We start from the raw sequence: 19,860 nt of genomic DNA, 5'->3' as shown, positions 1-19,860 counted from the left end.
CTGTATTCTCTGTCACACTACAGGTCAATAATTTCTTGCTGCAGCTCAGGACGAATCTCTTAAATATTCACTGAATATGGAGAGAACAGATCAAAATCACTGTCTATTGCTGTCAGATCTTGAAAGCGCTGATCAACTAAACTATGTGAATAACGTTCACAGTCTTTGTGAACATCTTGCATGGATGATAATTTAGGAAAATGAGCTAGGTTTCCTGTTTCCAGCTGACTCACCCGAAGTGTCAATTTCATTTTAAAAGCTCGTATTCGATATATGAAATCAGTAATTAGCAGATCTTTACCTTGTAGTAAAATGTTCAAAGCATTCAGATGGCTAGTTAAATCTGCTAAGAACGCGAGATCACATTCAAACGTGCGCGCGCATTTCCCCTCCCTCCCTACTCCGCGACCTTGCACCTGCTCGCGAGCAGGTGCCTGAGCAGACGCGAGTACTCGCGCTCAAAACCGGCCAGTTGTTAAGCCCTGCTTTAACAGATAGGGTCCCTTTCATGCTGGGGTCCAAGTGACCTCTTTATTTTAACTCATCCCACAACCTAGTTCCACGTTTTACCAGGGATGAAATCATTAGTTCAGAAAGCTAGAACAGTGTCACATATCATCAGAGGTGTCTATCAAAAGTACTGAAATATCACTTTCACATAAAACATGGCTACTGGCCAGCTATTGCAGAGAACAAGTCTGAGTTATTCACTTAAGTGGTCAATAATACTCCCCACCCCTCAGAATTCTAAATCTGGCCATCTGCACAATCTGGCAACACTGTAAGTTGCAGAAAATGTCTCGAGGCAGTGATGTCTTCCATTTGAACTGTTAAAGAGCTGTTTCTGCTTGTGGTCAGTGGTAAATGTCATGTATTGTAATTTGCGAGTTCAAGTTCATTTGTTCCATTATTATTTCAACTGCATTTCAATTGTCTGCCAAAGGTAACAGTCTAATGGAACCTCAAAGATAGCTTACTTCTCTTTCTAACACATCAGTAACAGCAAAACCTTCCATGACAGAACTCGTGTCTATGATAAGATCAGGACAGTTTATGTTTGAGAGTTTCCTTGCCACTTGCTACCATCTGGCCAGGTGAATATGACATGGCGCACATTGAGCATGTTACTGCTCTCCCACTGGTAAAATGAAATTGTTTCTTACAGTAAATCGATTTTCCTCATGAAATAACTGTGATAAACCACATGGACACCATGCAGTTACACAATTAGTGTAGGTTTCTATGGGTAAATTTATCAACTGTCATTTTCTTATTTGAAGTTCTACTAGTATTTGTCTTGCGGTTGCAAATTGGATTTTGCATACTCCAATCTTTTGGACACTATTTGAGCTTCATTGAATAGAATCACAACTGGTAAAAAATCTAACATTTGCAACATAATGTTTACTTTGCTTTGACAGAAGGATGAAGGCAGCAGAGGCAGCTTGAAACATTTGTGCCAAGTGTGGGGGAAGTGCAAATCACTTCAGAAAAGGATTTTCCTGTTTCAAGAAAGATACTTCTGGCATGAATGATTTCCACTTACACAAAGTCTCAATAATCAACACAGATTCAGATGTTGGGTGTGGGACTAATACCGGGTCTGATTCAAAGCAATAAAAAATCAAAGAGGCATTTTTGTTTGACTATCAGTTCACTCATTGAGCATTTCTATGCAATATTGTTACTGGTGATGCATTATGGTGCCTTTATATTAATGTCTTAAAGAAATTATGGACTGAGCCCCAGCAAAAGACATCTCCTTGAGCAAAGAACAGTGTGAACAGATAATATTTTGCACCCGGTGGCACACAGAGACTGTTGTGCACCACAAACTCCTGCACAGGGGTGTGTGCATTGCAGCTGGCATTTGTTGCCAACAACTGAGAAACATTTCAGTTAAAATGTAAGAAAAAATGACCAACAGAAGTGCATGGAGTGTTGCTACTACATGACAATGCACTCTGCTGATTTCACAAAGGAAACTATTGAGTTTGTTTGGGAAGTCATCCCTTACGTACTTATTCTTTCCCATCTGGCGCCTTCAAATGCTGACCTTTCCTTATTGAGAAACTATTCCTTTATGGATAAAAATACGTTTCAAACCAGGCTTGAAAACATCTTTAAATATGAATAAGTAGGTTTCTGCATGTTCCAACTGCTAAACTACATGAACATGTCAAATTCTCTTAAGATAATGTGAGAGAATATATTGTTGCTGATTAATTTCTCTATGTTTACTGTAGTGTTCAATAAAATAATGGAAACTCCTATTAACATAAGTGTTTTATTAATACAAATGAATTACACCTTACCATGATAAGCTTATGATGAAAGGGAAAGGCAATCACTCAGCTATAGTGGACCAATGCTTGGAGCACAGAACCTCTTAACAGACAACAACATTCACACTAACTCTTTTTCTAACAAAAGTACACACATTCACACACACAACCACACAGACACCTCAACACAGTCCTGTGGCTACAACAGGACTCTTACCTTGGCCATGGGAGTATGCATTTGAATGTCTGTGTGGTTTTGTGTGTGAATGTGTGCACTTTTGTTAGAAAAAGAGCTAGTGCTTGAAAGCTAGTGTAAATGCTGTTTTCTGTTATATGTTTTTTACCTTGGCCATGGGAGTATGCATTTGAATGTCTGTGTGGTTTTGTGTGTGAATGTGTGCACTTTTGTTAGAAAAAGAGCTAGTGCTTGAAAGCTAGGGTAAATGCTGTTTTCTATTATTTGTTTCTGTGCTCCACGGATGGATCTGCTGTAGGTGAGAGTGCATATCACACCTACTTTCCTTCCAATCTTAAAAATGGGTCACATTTTGGGCTATCACCACACTGAGGCCATTAGAATATATCACTGGTATTCCACGTTACCATGTATCTACAGTATGTAAACTCTTAAATTCTTAAAAATAAATGTAAATAGTTAAGGACAGTACATTGTCAAACAGTGATAGTCATAATCACTACTCCAGGCAAAACAAAACTTATATTTGACTCAAATCAACACACTCCTGAGCCAAAAAGCTACTTTCCACATGAGCATTAATCTTTATAAGATACTTCCCAAAAATATAAAAGCAAATACCAAGGTCAAAACGCTTGGAAAAAAAATTAAAGACATACTTACAGCATTACTGCTTTTGCTCCCTTGAAGAACATTTAAATTTTTGATGTATGTTATATAAATGAAAATTGCTTGTAATTTAAATATGTGTGCATAGCAATGTAAGTTATAGTCTGGGAGACGAGTCTTTGGTATTGACAGCTCGGTAGCATCTTTTCGTTGCCTAGCGACCGCAGGCAGGCAGCCAATGACGGCCTGACTTTGAGCGGGTAGCAAGGGCCACGTTGCCGCTCTGAAACCTGGTCGCGCGCGCTTATGAAACTTACCAGTGTCTCGCGTGCAGGCGGTGCAGTCGTTCGTCGTTTGTCTGAAGTTGAATTCGCAGTTTATTTAGTTTTTGTTGTTTTTAGTGTTTCTTTGTTTATGTTTCGTTGTAAACAATGTCTAGTGCAGCGGGTAGTACCAACTTAACACAAGAAGTGAAACTGAGGAAGAAAAGTGTGCTACACACCCAGGCCCGTGAATTCAAGTGCTCTGTGAAGGATAACTTTGAGAAAGAAAAGGACAAAGGTGGGCCCTTAATTCCTGTTGTTCAGGTTGTGAAGAGAACTGCAGCAGCGTTGAAAATAAGTAAGAACACTGTTGTAAAGATAGGGAAAGAACAGTATAGTGTAGATTGTGACAAGAGTGGCACAACAAAGCTGCACACACCAGGAAAGAAGCGAACGAGAAATAAGCAGGTGACAACTTTGGACGATTTTCAGAAAGACGCTATTCATCGTCATATATACAGCTATTATAAGAGAAGGGAACATCCCACTCTATCTAAATTACTGGTGTCGCTTCAGAAAGACGATCTTTTTAAAGGGAGCAAATTTTCATTGCGTACAGTGTTGAAAGACATAGGCTTCAGCTATTCACTGTTTAACAGATGCAAAATATTAATGGAAAGGACAGAAATAGTTGCATGGTGGTGCAGATTTCTGCGCAGGATCATGGGTGTGGAATTCGAAAGTATAGTGTGGTTAGATGAAACTTGGGTCAATGCCAGCCATTCTTTACGTAGAGGCTGGAATGATGGAACGCCCGAGGGGACAATGGCAGTGCCTGTTGGCAAAGGAGGGCGTATTATTGTCTTACATGCAGGAACATCGAAAGGTTTTGTGCCAAACTGCTTGAAAATGTTTTGGTCAAAACAGACGGGAGATTACCATGAAGAAATGAACAGTGTAGTATTTCAAGAATGGTTCGAGACATCGCTTATGATGAATCTGACAAGTACATCAGTGATTGTTATGGACAATGCGCCTTATCATTCCGTTGTTCACGATAAGGCACCAACCTTGGCAACAAAAAAAGACGATATCATTCAGTGGTTGAAACAGCGAAAAGTAGATTTCAGAGAAGATTTAAGGAAGGCGGAACTGCTCGAAATTGTGGCACAAAAGAAACCCCAATTTCCAACATATGTAATTGACGAGATTGCTAAAAGGCACGGGCATGAAATCGTTCGGCTTCCTCCATACCACTGTCACTTCAATGCAATTGAAGGAGTGTGGGCGCAGATAAAAAATTACATTGCTGCAAACAATAAAAAATTCACGATCTCTGAAGTGGAAACTCTCCTTCCAGCAGCTATCAATAAAGTGACAAGCGAGACGTGGGCTAAAATTGTAAACAGCACTGCAAGTGCCATCAGAGAGGCGGCCAAAACCGAAGGGGTTGTGGAAGAATGCATCGAAAATTTAATTATACATCTGGAAGAGAGCAGTGATAGTTCGAGTAGTGCTGAGGAAGACAATGTCAAATCAGATTCTGACAGTGATGTGAGTGGTGTTTTTCCATTACAGTAACTACAACATATTCAGGAATGTAAGGAGGGAGTTTGCTATCGATCTACAACCAGATCATCATATTGTGAGTACTTTCTTCAGATTATAACTCTTAATACACTGACCAATTATTCTGTAGCTTGTAGTAGAACAAATTAATAATGCTAATACTTAACAATGGAAACCAAAACTGCTAATGTTCAACAACTTGCGAAAATAGTTTTCATTTCAGTTGTGAAGTTTAACAAATAACTTTATTATGTTTCAGCATCTTAGGTACTTGTACTAAATAGCTCTTATCAGTTTTCGAGTTAATATATTTCAAGCATCAACTTTAAATAAATTCACGCGTACCAATACGACTTGTATTTTGTCTCGCTTTTATTTCTGCTGCTAGAGAATGCGTGTAGCAGACAGGGCGCCGCGTGCTGTGAGCCACGTTCGGCAACAGCGCCGTCTGCCCGCCAGAACTGTCAGTACCAATCAGTCGTCTCACGGACTATGTTGTTGTTGTTGTGGTCTTCAGTCCTGAGACTGGTTTGATGCAGCTCTCCATGCTACTCTATCCTGTGCAAGCTTCTTCATCTCCCAGTACCTACTGCAACCTACATCCTTCTGAATCTGCTTAGTGTATATATCTATTGGTCTCCCTCTGCGATTTTTACCCTCCACGCTGCCCTCCAATGCTAAATTTGTGATCCCTTGATGCCTCAAAACATGTCCTACCAACCGATCCCTTCTTCTAGTCAAGTTGTGCCACAAAATTCTCTTCTCCCCAATCCTATTCAATACCTCCTCATTAGTTACGTGATCTACCCACCTTATCTTCAGCATTCTTCTGTAGCACCACATTTCAAAAGCTTCTATTCTCTTCTTGTCCAAACTAGTTATCGTCCATGTTTCACTTCCATACATGGCTACACTCCATACAAATACTTTCACAAACTACTTCCTGACACTTAAATCTATACTCGATGTTAACAAATTTCTCTTCTTCAGAAACGATTTCCTTGCTATTGCCAGTCTACATTTTATATCCTCTCTACTTCGACCATCATTAGTTATTTTGCTCCCCAAATAGCAAAACTCCTTTACTACTTTATGTGTCTCATTTCCTAATTTAATTCCCTCAGCATCACCTGATTTAATTTGACTACATTCCATTATCCTCGTTTTGCTTTTGTTGATGTTCATCTTATATCCTCCTTTCAAGACACTGTCCATTCCGTTCAACTGCTCTTCCAAGTGCTTTGCTGTCTCTGACAGAATTACAATGTCATCGGCGAACCTCAAAGTTTTTATCTCTTCTCCATGAATTTTAATAGCTACTCCAAATTTTTCTTTTGTTTCCTTTACTGCTTGCTCAATATACAGATTGAATAACATCAGGGAGAGGCTACAACCCTGTCTCACTCCTTTCCCAACCACTGCTTCCCTTTCATGCCCCTAGACTCTTATAACTGCCATCTGGTTTCTGTACAAATTGTAAATAGCCTTTTGCTCCCTGTATTTTACCCCTGCCACCTTCAGAATTTGAAAGAGAGTATTCCAGTTAACATTGTCAAAAGCTTTCTCTAAGTCTACAAATGCTAGAAACGTAGGTTTGCCTTTTCTTAATCTTTCTTCTAAGATAAGTCGTAAGGTTAGTATTGCTTCATGTGTTCCAACCTTTCTACGGAATCCAAACTGATCTTCCCCGAGGTCCGCTTCTACCAGTTTTTCCATTCGTCTGTAAAGAATTCGCGTTAGTATTTTGCAGCTGTGGCTTATTAAACTGATTGTTCGGTAATTCTCACATCTGTCAACACCTGCTTTCTTTGGGATTGGAATTATTATATTCTTCTTGAAGTCTGAGGGTATTTCGCCTGTCTCATACATCTTGCTCACCAGATGGTAGAGTTTTGTCATGACTGGCTCTCCCAAGGCCATCAGTAGTTCTAATGGAATGTTGTCTACTCCCGGGGCCTTGTTTCGACTCAGGTCTTTCAGTGCTCTGTCAAACTCTTCATGCAGTATCTTATCTCCAATTTCGTCTTCATCTACATCCTCTTCCATTTCCATAATATTGTCCTCAAGTACATCGCCCTTGTATAAACCCTCTATATACTCCTTCCACCTTTCTGCCTTCCCTTCTTTGCTTAGAACTGGGTTGCCATCTGAGCTCTTGATATTCATACAAGTGGTTCTCTTCTCTCCAAAGGTCTCTTTAATTTTCCTGTAGGCAGTATCTATCTTACCCCTAGTGAGACAAGCCTCTACATCCTTACATTTGTCCTCTAGCCATCCCTGCTTAGCCATTTTGCACTTATATACATAATGTATTACTGTATCACTCTTACCTGTGTGTGTGTTAGATTAAGAAAAGTTATTAAAACATCCAGGAGTATGTGTATCATGTCTGAAATCAGCAACTCTGATAATAAAATTAAAACAATTTGGAATATTATTAAAAGAGAAACAGGTCAACCAAGAGCAGAGGAAGACAGTATTAGCATCAAATTGAATGAAAACTTTACGAACAAAAAGTCAGAAGTTGAAAATATTTTTAATAATCATTTTCTAAATGTTGTGGATATAGTAGGATCCAGGTGTTCGTTAGAAGATGCTAGGCTGTTAATGGAAGAGGCCATACCTATGCAATTTGATACAATTGAAATCTCACCCACTTCTCCCTCTGAAATTAGGAAAATAATAAACTTGCTTAAAAGCAAAAACTCACATGGAATTGATGGCATTTCCAGCAAAATACTAAAAGCCTGTTCTCAACAGATAAGTAAGATTCTCAGCCACCTGTGTAATAGCTCTCTGGAACAGGGCATTTTCCCTGATAGACTGAAATATGCTATTGTTATACCTTTGCATAAAAAGGGGGATAGATCTGATGTCAACAATTACCGTCCAATCTCCCTTCTAACAGCTTTATCCAAAATTTTTGAGAAAGTAATGTATTCAACAGTAGCTTCACATATCTGTAAAAATGAAGTACTAACAAATTGTCAGTTTGGTTTCCAGAAAGGTTTTTCAACAGAAAATGCCATATATGCTTTCACCAGACAAATTTTGAATGATCTGAATAACCGAACACCACCCATTGGGATTTTTTGTGATCTCTCAAAGGCTTTTGATTGTGTAAATCATGAAATTCTGCTAGACAAGCTCAAGTATTGTGGCATGAGTGGGACAGTGCACAAATGGTTTAATTCGTACCTAACTGGAAGAGTGCAGAAAGTTGAAATAAGTAGTTCTCGTAACATGCAAAGATCAGCACATTCCTCAAACTGGGGAACTATCAAGAATGGGGTTCCACAAGGGTCAGTCTTGGGTCCTTTGTTGTTCTTATTATATATTAATGACTTGCCATTCTATATTCATGAAGAGGCAAAGTTAGTTCTCTTTGCTGATGATACAAGTATAGTAATCACACCTGACAAACAAGAATTAACTGATGAAATTGTCAATACTGTCTTTCAGAAAATTACTAAGTGGTTCCTTGTAAACGGACTCTCACTGAATTTTGATAAGACACAGTACATACAGTTCCGTACAGTGAATGGTATGACGCCATTAATAAATATAGACCTTAATCAGAAGCATATAGCTAAGGTAGAATATTCCAAATTTTTAGGTGTGTCCATTGATGAGAGATTAAATTGGAAGAAACACATTGATGATCTGCTGAAACGTTTGAGTTCAGCTACTTATGCAATAAGGGTCATTGCAAATTTTGGTGATAAACATCTTAGTAAATTAGCTTACTACGCCTATTTTCACTCATTGCTTTCATATGGCATCATATTTTGGGGTAACTCATCACTGAGGAATGAAGTATTTATTGCACAAAAGCGTGTAATCAGAATAATAGCTGGAGTCCACCCAAGATCATCCTGCAGACATTTATTTAAGGATCTAGGGATATTCACAGTAGCTTCTCAGTATATATACTCTCTTATGAAATTTGTTATTAACAACCAAACCCAATTCAAAAGTAATAGCAGTGTGCATAACTACAATACTAGGAGAAAGGATGATCTTCACTATTCAAGATTAAATCTAACTTTGGCACAGAAAGGGGTGAATTATACTGGCACTAAAGTCTTTGGTCACTTACCAAATAGTATCAAAAGTCTGACAGATAACCAACAAGTATTTAAGAAGAAATTAAAAGAATTTCTGAATGACAACTCCTTCTACTCCATAGAGGAATTTTTAGATATAAATTAAGAAAAAAACAAAAAATATAAAAAAATAAAAAATAAAAAAAATTAAAAAATAAAAATAAAAAATGAAGAAAAAAAAACACAATAAAATAAAGTTGTTATATTAACTTAAGTATGTTGTGAAATTAACCTAATTATGTCATGTATTGGAAAATTCGACTCGTTCCACATCATTACGAAATATCGTATTCATGATCCATGGAACTAGTATTAATCTAATCTAATCTAATCTGTGTGTGTGTGTGAAAATTAATTTCTCCAATGTCTTATGCACAAGATGCATTTATAAACAAGAGGACCAATAAAAATAAGCTATTATACTATAAAAAACACTATAATTTCCCTCCCCCTCAGACACATTAATCCTGCTTGAAAACCACAGTTCAATTACATACTACAAGTTTAACCATATCATATTAAACAAAAATGTAATTTTGTCTTTAAAATCCAGAGACTTTACAAGAACCAAACCCATATTAAACCATAGTATCTAAAAGGAAGGAACACTATTTCATTTATTTATGTGAATTTTACTGGCAGTTCTGGAAGTTGGGCTTCCTGAAGGTATGGACTGGCCAGTCTACCCACACCTTTGATAGTTTAACATATGCTACTGTCACTTTAAGTAGGAATTTAATATAAATAAATATTAATAACAATACCAAACTGAAAATTTGAATGGTTGGGGCAAACGTGGTAGCATGCACTCAGAACTCCTTCCATCATAAGCGCTGCACCCATTGCGTAGAAAAGTCCATAGTGTTGAGGGATGCCATAATACTGCAACACACAATTTTATTAGCTGTGTAAGACAAAATTAGAACTGATTATAAAAACGAAGTGACATCTAACATTAAGGCACAATCAAAATGAAGCAAGTAACCGCAGAAATATGATCACCCTATATTTACATGGAGAAAAAACAATATAAAATAATGGAAAATCCGAGATACAACAACAACAAAATGAAGGTACGTCTAATGAAGGACCTAATCTGATAGCTAATAATTTAGCAACCTGAACTAAGACTGCCTGCCTGCCTGCCTCTCAATGCCTCCTCTATGTGGTGAGTTTCATATTGTTGAAAAAATACAGGGGTTGGACAAAAAATACAGTGGAACCTCGCGTAATTCATTTCAGAATCTTACTCATAGTGCAAAACAACTGTTAAGATAAATAATTTATCCTATATATATTAATGTAAAATACGATAATGCGTTCCACGCAGAAAAAGTACTAAAAGTTTTGTCTTATTCATACCATTTATCAAAAGAAAATTATACATAGAGTATTATTCAGGAAACATACCTTATTCTTTTTTACTAAGAATCTATCTATAGTCATTTGTTTCTGTCGATGCTTCAACACTTGGCGAAATTGCAGCACAGCATTATTGTAAATAAATTTGTAGCGCGCATAACCACTGCTTTATTGGGATGATGATTTTCAATGTGGGATGCAATCAATTCCTACGCCTTTAGCATTTCTCTTATTGTGCCAGAAGCTTTGCTGTTACTGCCTCCTCCTCCTACTCCTCCTCCTCCGAACTCCTTTCCACAGCTTCCTGCTGTGGAACACACTGCAACTCCATAATCTCTTCGGTGGTCATTTCTTGGCTGTGATATTCCACAAGTTCACTGACACCACTCTGATACACATCTAGTCCCATGCTCTTGGCCAAAAAGACAATCTCATTGACTACAGGCTCCACAGGTACTGACTAAAATGTCTCAGAGTCACATTTGACAAAGAATTCTGGCCAAAGCTTCCTCCAAGCAGAAGTGAGAGTTCTCTCGGTAACCACTTCCGATGCCTCTTCAATCCTCTTGAGACAGGTAGCAATGCTCAAAGAATGCTTTAGTGCAGAGCTTCTTAAAGTTAGAAATAATCTGCTCATCTTAAGGCTGGAGTAATGGGGAGTGGTGTTGGGAGGCAAAAATTGGATCTTAATTAATTGAAATTCTCCAAGGAGGTGTTCTTGTATACCTGAGAATGGGCAAGAGCATTGTCCATAACAAACAAGACATGAAGTGGCAGATTCATCTCAAGGAAATATTTTTTCACCAAAGCAACAAACACTTCACTGAACCAATCACAAGAAAGATCAGGTGTCACACAAGCCTTGTTGTTGGACCTCCATATCACATTTAACCTGCTCTTCTGGGCTTTACACTTCTTGAAGGCTAGTGGAGCTTCTGAATGGTAAAAAGCAGTGGTTTAATTTCCAAATCACCACTTGCACTGGCACAGAATAGCAGTGTGAGACAGTCTTTTATTGGCTTGTGACCGGGCAATGCATTCTCCTCTGCTGTTATAAAGGTACACCTTGGAATCTTTTTCCAGAACGGACCCATTTGGTCACAATTAAAAAGTTGTTGCAATAGTTAATCCTCTGAATTTATGAGCATCTTGAAGTTGCTGAAGAAGTTCTCTGCTGTCTTTGTGTCAGAGCTAGCTGCTTCATCATGCCTCACAACACTGTGGATGCCAGTTCTTCTCTTAAACTTCTCGAACCATGGCTTCCCTTAAACACTTCTTCGGCCCCTGATGATCCTGGCATTTTGTTAACGAGGTCGGCAAAAACCATTCTCACTTTCTCACAAATGATGTTCCTGTTAATGGTGTTGCTTTGCAATTGATTTTCATTTATCCATATAAGGAGCAACCTTCCGACATCATCCAAAATACAAAACAGTTGTTTAGATACTCTTGTCATTTCCTTTGAAGCATCTATCTCCTTAATCTTGTCCTTGTTCTTGAGGATAGCGCAAATAGTTGATGTAGAGCGATTGTATGTGCATGCTAAATCAGCAACGCTCAAACCACATTCGTGTTTTTCAATGACGTTACATTTCATTTCCAACGTCATTTTGTTTCTCTTATGGTTGGCTTCTTGTGGCTTTATCTTCGGGGACATTTCTCTGAAGGTTATTAAAACTTGCACACAAAAAAACACTGTGTGAACACGAGTTTAGAAAAATTTGTGATCACAAGTTGCACTAAGATGGTAGCAGAAAGAGCTCTAAGCCCAGACTGCACTATGTACTAAAGACATCGTTCATATGCTGTTGGTGACAATGAAAGATGTTCATATTGTTGAATGTTCCTCTGCCATGTGCAAACTGCTGTTTATGTCACACTAAATCATCGCCACTCGTTATGTGAAAGAGCACTCATTAAGAAAGTAATTTTCTTCACAATTTGTTTTGCTCATTAAGCAAATTGCACATTGTGGGAGATGCTTGTTGAGTGAGATTCCACTGTAGTGGAAACACTGTTATAGTTCATACCAGACTTCACTGAAAAATGCTCACTGTATTACGTTCCCTCAATATAATCGCCTCTTGGTTGGATCACCTACCCCAACACAACAGATGGAAGGCATCATATGCTGCCAGTGTGTCCATCTCTGTTGATGTCTCACAAGGACCACCCTATGGTGTGTATGATGACTTCTCTTGCATTGTAGCATGTACCACGAAGAGGTTCCTTCATTTTGGTGCACAGGTCATAATCACACAGACTCATGTAGGGTGAATACAGTGAATGTCCCAGTGTCTTCCTCCCCCACATTCTCAGGAGCTCCTGTACAGGGTTCACCATGCAGCGTCATGCATAATCATGAAGTATGAAGGAATGTAGTGCCAGAAGGTACCGATGCTTTCTAGTCAGTATTTTACCCTAGTAGCATCTTTTTCCTGGATATTTGTTCATACCAGCTAGGACATGTTTAACCAATGGAAAAATACAAGCACACTAATGCACCAAAATTTGAAATGGAAAACTCTATTAAAGCAAAAATATAAATTATTTACTTTTCGCTGTTATGAACAAAAGCCCTTTCCAGTTGTTTATTCCTTAATGGGTGATTACAGTTATACCATGTTCCTATTGGGGAAATCAAGATTCTGTGCAATGACCAAAGTACCACACAACAGAGTGCACTTGCTAAGACTCTTGACTCATCTTCTACAGAAGTCAGGTTCAGATCCTTGTGTGGCATTTAGCTTTTTATTTATTTCCATTACCTCTGCTGAATGCTGGGGTGATTCATCCTATATGGCCATAGCTGAAACCTTCCACCATATTCACAAAATCAAAGTTAATTCTCCATCTCTAACTATTTCACTGTCAACAGAACATTATACTTACATTTTCCTTCCTTAGTTTCAAGTATTACTGACCTGCTTATTTTTTATCTCTATGAGTAAGTTGGTGCAGCACTTTTGTTAGAGAACAAAATAGGTGGAAGACGTAAAAAAGCACTCCACTGATATTAAGAATTTTAATTCATTAGCCTTTTATGTGGCCTGAACAAATAGATACAAGCAAATAGCTTTCAACATTATATCCATCACACTCTTTCCAGTTCTTGACAGATTATGAGATAGTGCCATACGATATAATACACTCACATTTGTCAGATAGTATCTTGTTAAAGGCTTCTCCAATGGCAAACTGGAAATCTATAGAGAAAGCTATAGTTGAACTAACTAATGAAGCTAGGACAGAACCTTTTTTTGGACATCTCAAGACCTATGATTGCATGCATAACAGAATTTTGTTAAAGTAATTACAGCAATTCATCTTAAATGGCTTAAGTTAAACTTTCATTGTAGGAAACAGAGTACCACAGAAAAATTATTATTAACAGCAATAAAAATATTTCCAGAATATGGAATCCCATACGGTTACACTCAAAGGATACCAGTTCTATTATAGATTTATGTAACATGTTCAGCAATGTCAACAAAGATATAGTGTTGCTCAAGTCTATAACTGATTCACATCTAACAGTTCAAGTCTAATATCTGTAGAAATTCAAAAATACAGTCACAAGCAAGTAACAATGAAATAGAAGTTCCAGTTCTAAATATTCATTACACACATAAAATGAAACACCATGTAAAAATCTCTTATATGCAATGTATAACATACTGAAATGAAACAAACACATTGCTATATCAGTAACTACTGTGCCCCAAGGCTACCACCTTCTGACACAGTCACCAATTACACAGTCGTATACTGCAGAATGCTGAAGCTCCAGCTCACTAACAACACTACCTCTTTAGATAGAATGAAAATAGCCTCACAACCATACAAAAACACTTCACCGCGAGAAGTGTAAGCAGTACCACAAACAGCGGCTGCCATCACGGCACTATCTCATTTTCAAAGATCATGTGTCCTCAGAGTGCCATACTTGTATACTTCCACTGGGCAAGTATTTAGGTCACCGCTCAACCATTCTGCAGTCAGTTCACACTCTGGATTTACAGTGGACACGCTTAGCAGCCCATCAATCAGAGTTCAAACTGTCAAGCAAACGAGGAGCATCTTACCGAAGCATTAATCCTTGAGCACTCTATCACTCACCGCTGACCTCGGCCACACAGACTTTGTCCATCCTCGAGCACCCTACCACTCACCGTCGGCCACAGCCTTACGAACCTCATCTGTGTAAGAATATTCCATTGCAATCATCAGTGACCGACTTTTCGGCCCGAATAAAGTAGTGCAATTCACATTCCAAGAAACTGTGCTATTGTATTCTGTTCATCAGACTTAATAAATATACAGTTAGTGTGTCGTTCCTCTTGGTCTTGGTCATAAACACTAAAAATGGTGATGAGGATAGGATTACATCTCAATAGTGATTAGCATCCAGGCTGTCAGACTTTTGTGCTTGCCAAGAGTAGCCCTTTCATCCCCGTGCACAGATTCAGACCGTTGCTTTCTGTCTTTGCTGCATGCGTGTACTCTCAATACCTCTGCCTCCTGTCAGCACTGCAGCCCTTGGACATAATGATGCACATCCTGTTTAGCATACAGCACCTACAACATATCTCCTAGTTTCTCTTACAGTTGTTAACCTGCCCAGAAGCTACACTGTTCTATACTCGATTGCAGGACCACCTCGCTGCCTATTACAACCTTTTTTGTGCTCTGGTGCGTGCTATGGTGCATACTCAACATTCCAAGGCATCTTCCTTGACACTGGGGGCTCATCTGTCCTGCCTACTTTTCAAATGTTCAGTGTTCATTCACACACCGCACAGTCCATGCTGCTCCTTGACGAACATGACTGGACATGCCGTCAGTGCGTTGTGAGTGTCACGAAAAACGAGGTAATGGACACGATAAAATCAAAAGAAAAAATAATAAGTGTGCTTACAGAGGATTTAATGACTATAAATACGAAATATGAAGAACTTCGGCAGAAATATCAAGAACTGGAAACGAAATACAAAGAGATAGAGCGAGATCATCGTCTAGCACAAGACAGTGTTGTTAACCGTCGTTCTGCGCAAAAAACGTGGCGTTTGCCGAAAAAAACAAATAAACAGACAGTGAGTACAGTTCCGGCGATACCGCTAGCAAATAAATTCACAACACTAGACGAAGACTGTGATAAGACAAAGAACAATGACGAACAAAAATCAGTGACGAAACTTCCAATCGAGTGCGCAGCCAAGAAAACATCTAATACGAAAAATAAACCAGTGAACATCAAACGACGAGTTGTTGTACTTGGTGATAGCCACGCCAAGAAAATTGCCGAAAAAATAAATGAGTACAGTACGTTATTCACGGCAACAGGTATGACGAAACCCAGTGCACCTTTGACTGAGATAATTAAGAGCAGCAACTCACTTAATGACCTATCTAAGAATGATGCCGTCATAATCATCGCTGGAAGTAATGATGTATACAGAAATGAGAGTAAACATGCGACCCGGTGTTTAAAAACTACATTTCTTCATCTGAAAGTTCCGAACATCATAGTTACTAGTTTGCCTCACAGATACGACCTGCAAGACAATTCCATCGTAAATCTAGAGCTTGCAAAAGTAAACAGACAGTTCTCCAAAATATGCAAGTCCCAACAAAATGTAACATTTCTTGATCTTCCAGATGCAAGAGATTTGTTTACGAAACATGGACTACATTATAATAACGCTGGCAAGTCATACGTTGGCAAAATGATAGCGAAATTAATACAAAAAGACGACGACGTTGCAAGAAAGCCAATTACTCTGCAACCAGTTTCGACCAAGGAAATGGATAAACGAGAAAACAATTTCAAAATCGCAGCCACAGCGCCAGCTCAAACAGCAACATCACGTCCAGAAGATGAGACGGTGCCAGAACCAGCCTCAGAACATACAGCAAAGACTGAAATTATCGTCAAGAAAACTGTACCTACTCATCATCCAGATGCTGACACACAGGGAAACTGATGAAGGGGGCCAGTTCTATCCGAATTTGGCCCAATACAACGAATCCAGAACAAGCAGTCAACACTCAGGTGGACGTTCCGTTACTTTATAGTCAAATTAGTTTTAAAGATCCTCTACCTAATAATATATGCAGTAGTAATTTCGTTATGCACTTGAACATAAGAGGTCTGTCTGAAGGAATGATCAGGAAGCTTTATGATATAGAAATTTTGCTAGAAAGTGTGAAACAATCTGTTAAAGTAATATGCCTTAATGAACATTGGCTAAAATCTGAAAATATCAGTCTCCTAAATAAACTTACAGGTTATAAACTGGCTACCAGCTTTTGTAGGACCAATGGGTATGGAGGCTCTTGCATATTAGTTCATTCCACGGTAGACTATGATATCAGACAGAATTTTAGCCATCTGAATGAAGAAGGCACATTTGAAAGTTGTTGTATAGAACTTAAAGACTATAACACACTAATTATCAGCATATATCGCACCCCTGGGTACCATATAAGCTCTGTATTTTTAGATAAGTTTGATACATTGCTACATAAATTAAAATGTGAGAAACTGTACAAGAAAGTGGTTATATGTGCTGACTTCAACATAGATGTAAGGACTGATGACAAATTTTCTTCACACTTAAAGAACCTGGTAGCCACAAATGGGCTAAATCTCAATTTCGATCAGTATACAAGAATTACAGCAAGCTCTGCAACATGTATTGACAATATTGTAAGTAGTTATAATTATTATGTAAAAGAAAAGTTTCTTCTAGATTTAGGAGTATCAGACCATAAAGCACTATTTGTATCACTACCAAAGCAAAATTCAGTCTGCACAACAAAAAGATGTAGGAATTTCAGTCAAGAAAATGTGGAAGTATTTTGCAAAAAACTAAGCCAAACCAAGTGGACAGTCAGCAAACACACTTCCACAAGTGACAATTACAATAACTTTTTAACTGAATTCTTGGGTATATTCAATGAATGCTTCCCTTTTGTAACAGTGAAGACCAGGTCCCAAAAAAGTAGATCCTGGGTAACAAAAGAAATTAGAGTGTCTAGTGCTACTAAGAGGAAACTGCATATGGAGGCAAAAGTAAATCGAAGCCCTCAATTTCTTAAGTATGTAAGCACATACAAAAAAACATTTGACAAAATAGTTAAACTAGCAAAACGTACTGCAAATAACGACTTCATTTCAAATGCAAAAAACAAATCAAAAGCTGTTTGGTCTGTTATAAGAAGTGAAGTCGGCAGTGAGGCAGAGAGAAAATGCCCTTCTAAAATAGTGATAAATGGTAGAGCTGTTACAGAACCCAGTGCCATTTGTGAATCATTCAATGACTTTTTCATAAACTGTAACAAATTTGGTGACTGTTCACCAACAAATACAAAGCCCAATATGACAGATAGCAATTGCACATGTTTTAAGTTTTCTCATGTTTCCATCTCAGATGTAATCAAAATCATAATGTCCCTAAAAAATTCAAAATCTGCGGGGTGGGATGAGGTCCCCATTGAAATAATAAAAATAGTCCGTCACAGTATTGCATATCCACTCTCTTTCATAATCAACCAATCATTTGATGAGGGATGTTTCCCAGATCGATTAAAATATGCAGAAGTTCGGCCCATACATAAAAAAGGTAAACAAGATGAATTGGGCAACTATAGGCCAATCTCACTGTTACCAATTTTCTCAAAAATATTTGAAAGAGCTGCATGTGATCAGATTGAAAATCACAATTCATCTAACAGCATTATCTTAGGCAATCAATATGGTTTCAGAAAAGGCCGCAGCACAATCCATGCAATAAATGAATTAGTCACAAAAGTCAGCAGATGTCTTGATGATAGAATGTGTGTGTCAGGCATCTTTTGTGACCTGTCCAAAGCCTTCGACACAGTAAATCATGACCTGCTTCTCCAAAAATTGGCACGCTATGGTTTTCAAGGCAAATCTCTTAGCTGGATGTCATCATACTTGGCAAACAGAAAACAAAGAGTACTTATTAACATCAACGGCAAGAAATTTCTCTCTGGCTGGAAAATCACTCAATTAGGTGTTCCACAAGGCTCAATATTAGGGCCACTGCTTTTTCTATATTATATTAATGATATGCCATGTCAGGTCCAGTCTGATACTATCCTCTATGCAGATGACTCAACAGCTGTAGTCTGTTGTAAAAATGAGGTAGACCTAATTCGTCATATTGAACAAACACTTGGGGAAGTAGAGGCATGGGTCAAAAACAATAACTTGACATTAAATTTTACAAAAACAGAAATTGTTCATTTTACCACAAAACAATCTGCACAGTCTATAAGTGAAATAAGGTATATGGACAAAAAATTAGAGACTGCAGACTGTGTCAAATTCCTTGGCATGTTAGTCAATAAAAACCTGTTATGGAGTCACCATGTGGACAACATACTGGGTCGACTGAATAGCCTTGTATATATTATGAATATCTTGTATAGTATTACTGATTTAGCTGTAAGAAAAACCGTATATAATGCATATTTTGTTTCAGTCATTAGGTATAGTATAATTTTCTGGGGGTCTGAAAAAACAAATTTACTTAGAGCTTTTAGACTACAAAAAAGAATCATCCGAGCAATGGTGGGAGCAAAACCAAAGCAACACTGCAAACCTTTATTTGTAAAACTGGATCTAATGAGCATTCCAAGCATATACATCTATGAAACTCTCACTTTCACGAAAAGAAACCCACAACTTTTTGAGGGCAACTTCTTCTTGCATCAATATGATACTAGACATAGAATGAGCTACATGTTACCTACCCACCGTTTAAAATCATATGAAAAAACCCCATACTATATGGGCATGAAATTTGTAAATAAAATATGGAAAGATATGGATGACCCAAATGTAAAAGGTACCAAAAGAGACCTGGAAAAATATCTGAAAGATAAATGTTACTATAGTGTAGAAGATTTCATGAATGATAACAATGCATTATAATTGTAATTAAAATACCTCTTTGAAGATGTTACACCATGTATATTATTAGTTTATTGTCTATTTTTAGTATTGTTATATATAGTGTAAAACTGACAAGTCACCTATGTCACAATCTTTGATTGTATAAGGCATGTTATGTGATAATAAAAATTGAATTGAATTGAATTGAACGGCCTGTCCTTAATCCTGACCACGTGCCATCAGCACATCCGTCACTGGCATGTCTGCTACAGGCATGTCCACCACTGGTGCTGTCACCTCCAGGCCTTTCACCCAACCATTTTCTACTCTGGTTACACCTGCCAATGACCTATCCTTGTTGGGACCCTTCTGTATCATTCTGTGGGACCTAACATACTGCTCATCTCATCCAGTTCATTCCTCCCTGAAATGCCATATACCTCATTCTTTTGCACTGTTTTCAGGTGAGGAACATCACAGAACACACAGTGCCTTCTGCCGAGCCGTGCCCTGCGAAGCCCCCAATGTGTGGCTGCACACCCCT

The 19,860-nt window shown here is 38.1% G+C and overlaps 1 protein-coding gene across 1 annotated transcript in view; it reads right to left on the bottom strand.

Moving 5' to 3' along the window:
- The window catches only part of LOC126203031 (SID1 transmembrane family member 1-like), a 160,205-nt gene that overhangs the window by 82,812 nt on the left and 57,533 nt on the right, over positions 1-19,860 (bottom strand). Inside the window, exon 10 of the mRNA XM_049937269.1 lies at positions 9,793-9,910. Within this exon, the coding sequence (XP_049793226.1) occupies positions 9,793-9,910 (118 nt within the window). The remainder of the gene's footprint in view (positions 1-9,792; positions 9,911-19,860) is intronic.

Source organism: Schistocerca nitens, chromosome 9, assembly GCF_023898315.1.
Source record: "Schistocerca nitens isolate TAMUIC-IGC-003100 chromosome 9, iqSchNite1.1, whole genome shotgun sequence".
Taxonomy (NCBI): Eukaryota; Metazoa; Arthropoda; class Insecta; order Orthoptera; family Acrididae; genus Schistocerca; species Schistocerca nitens.
This window is presented reverse-complemented; position numbering and strand designations above follow the sequence as displayed.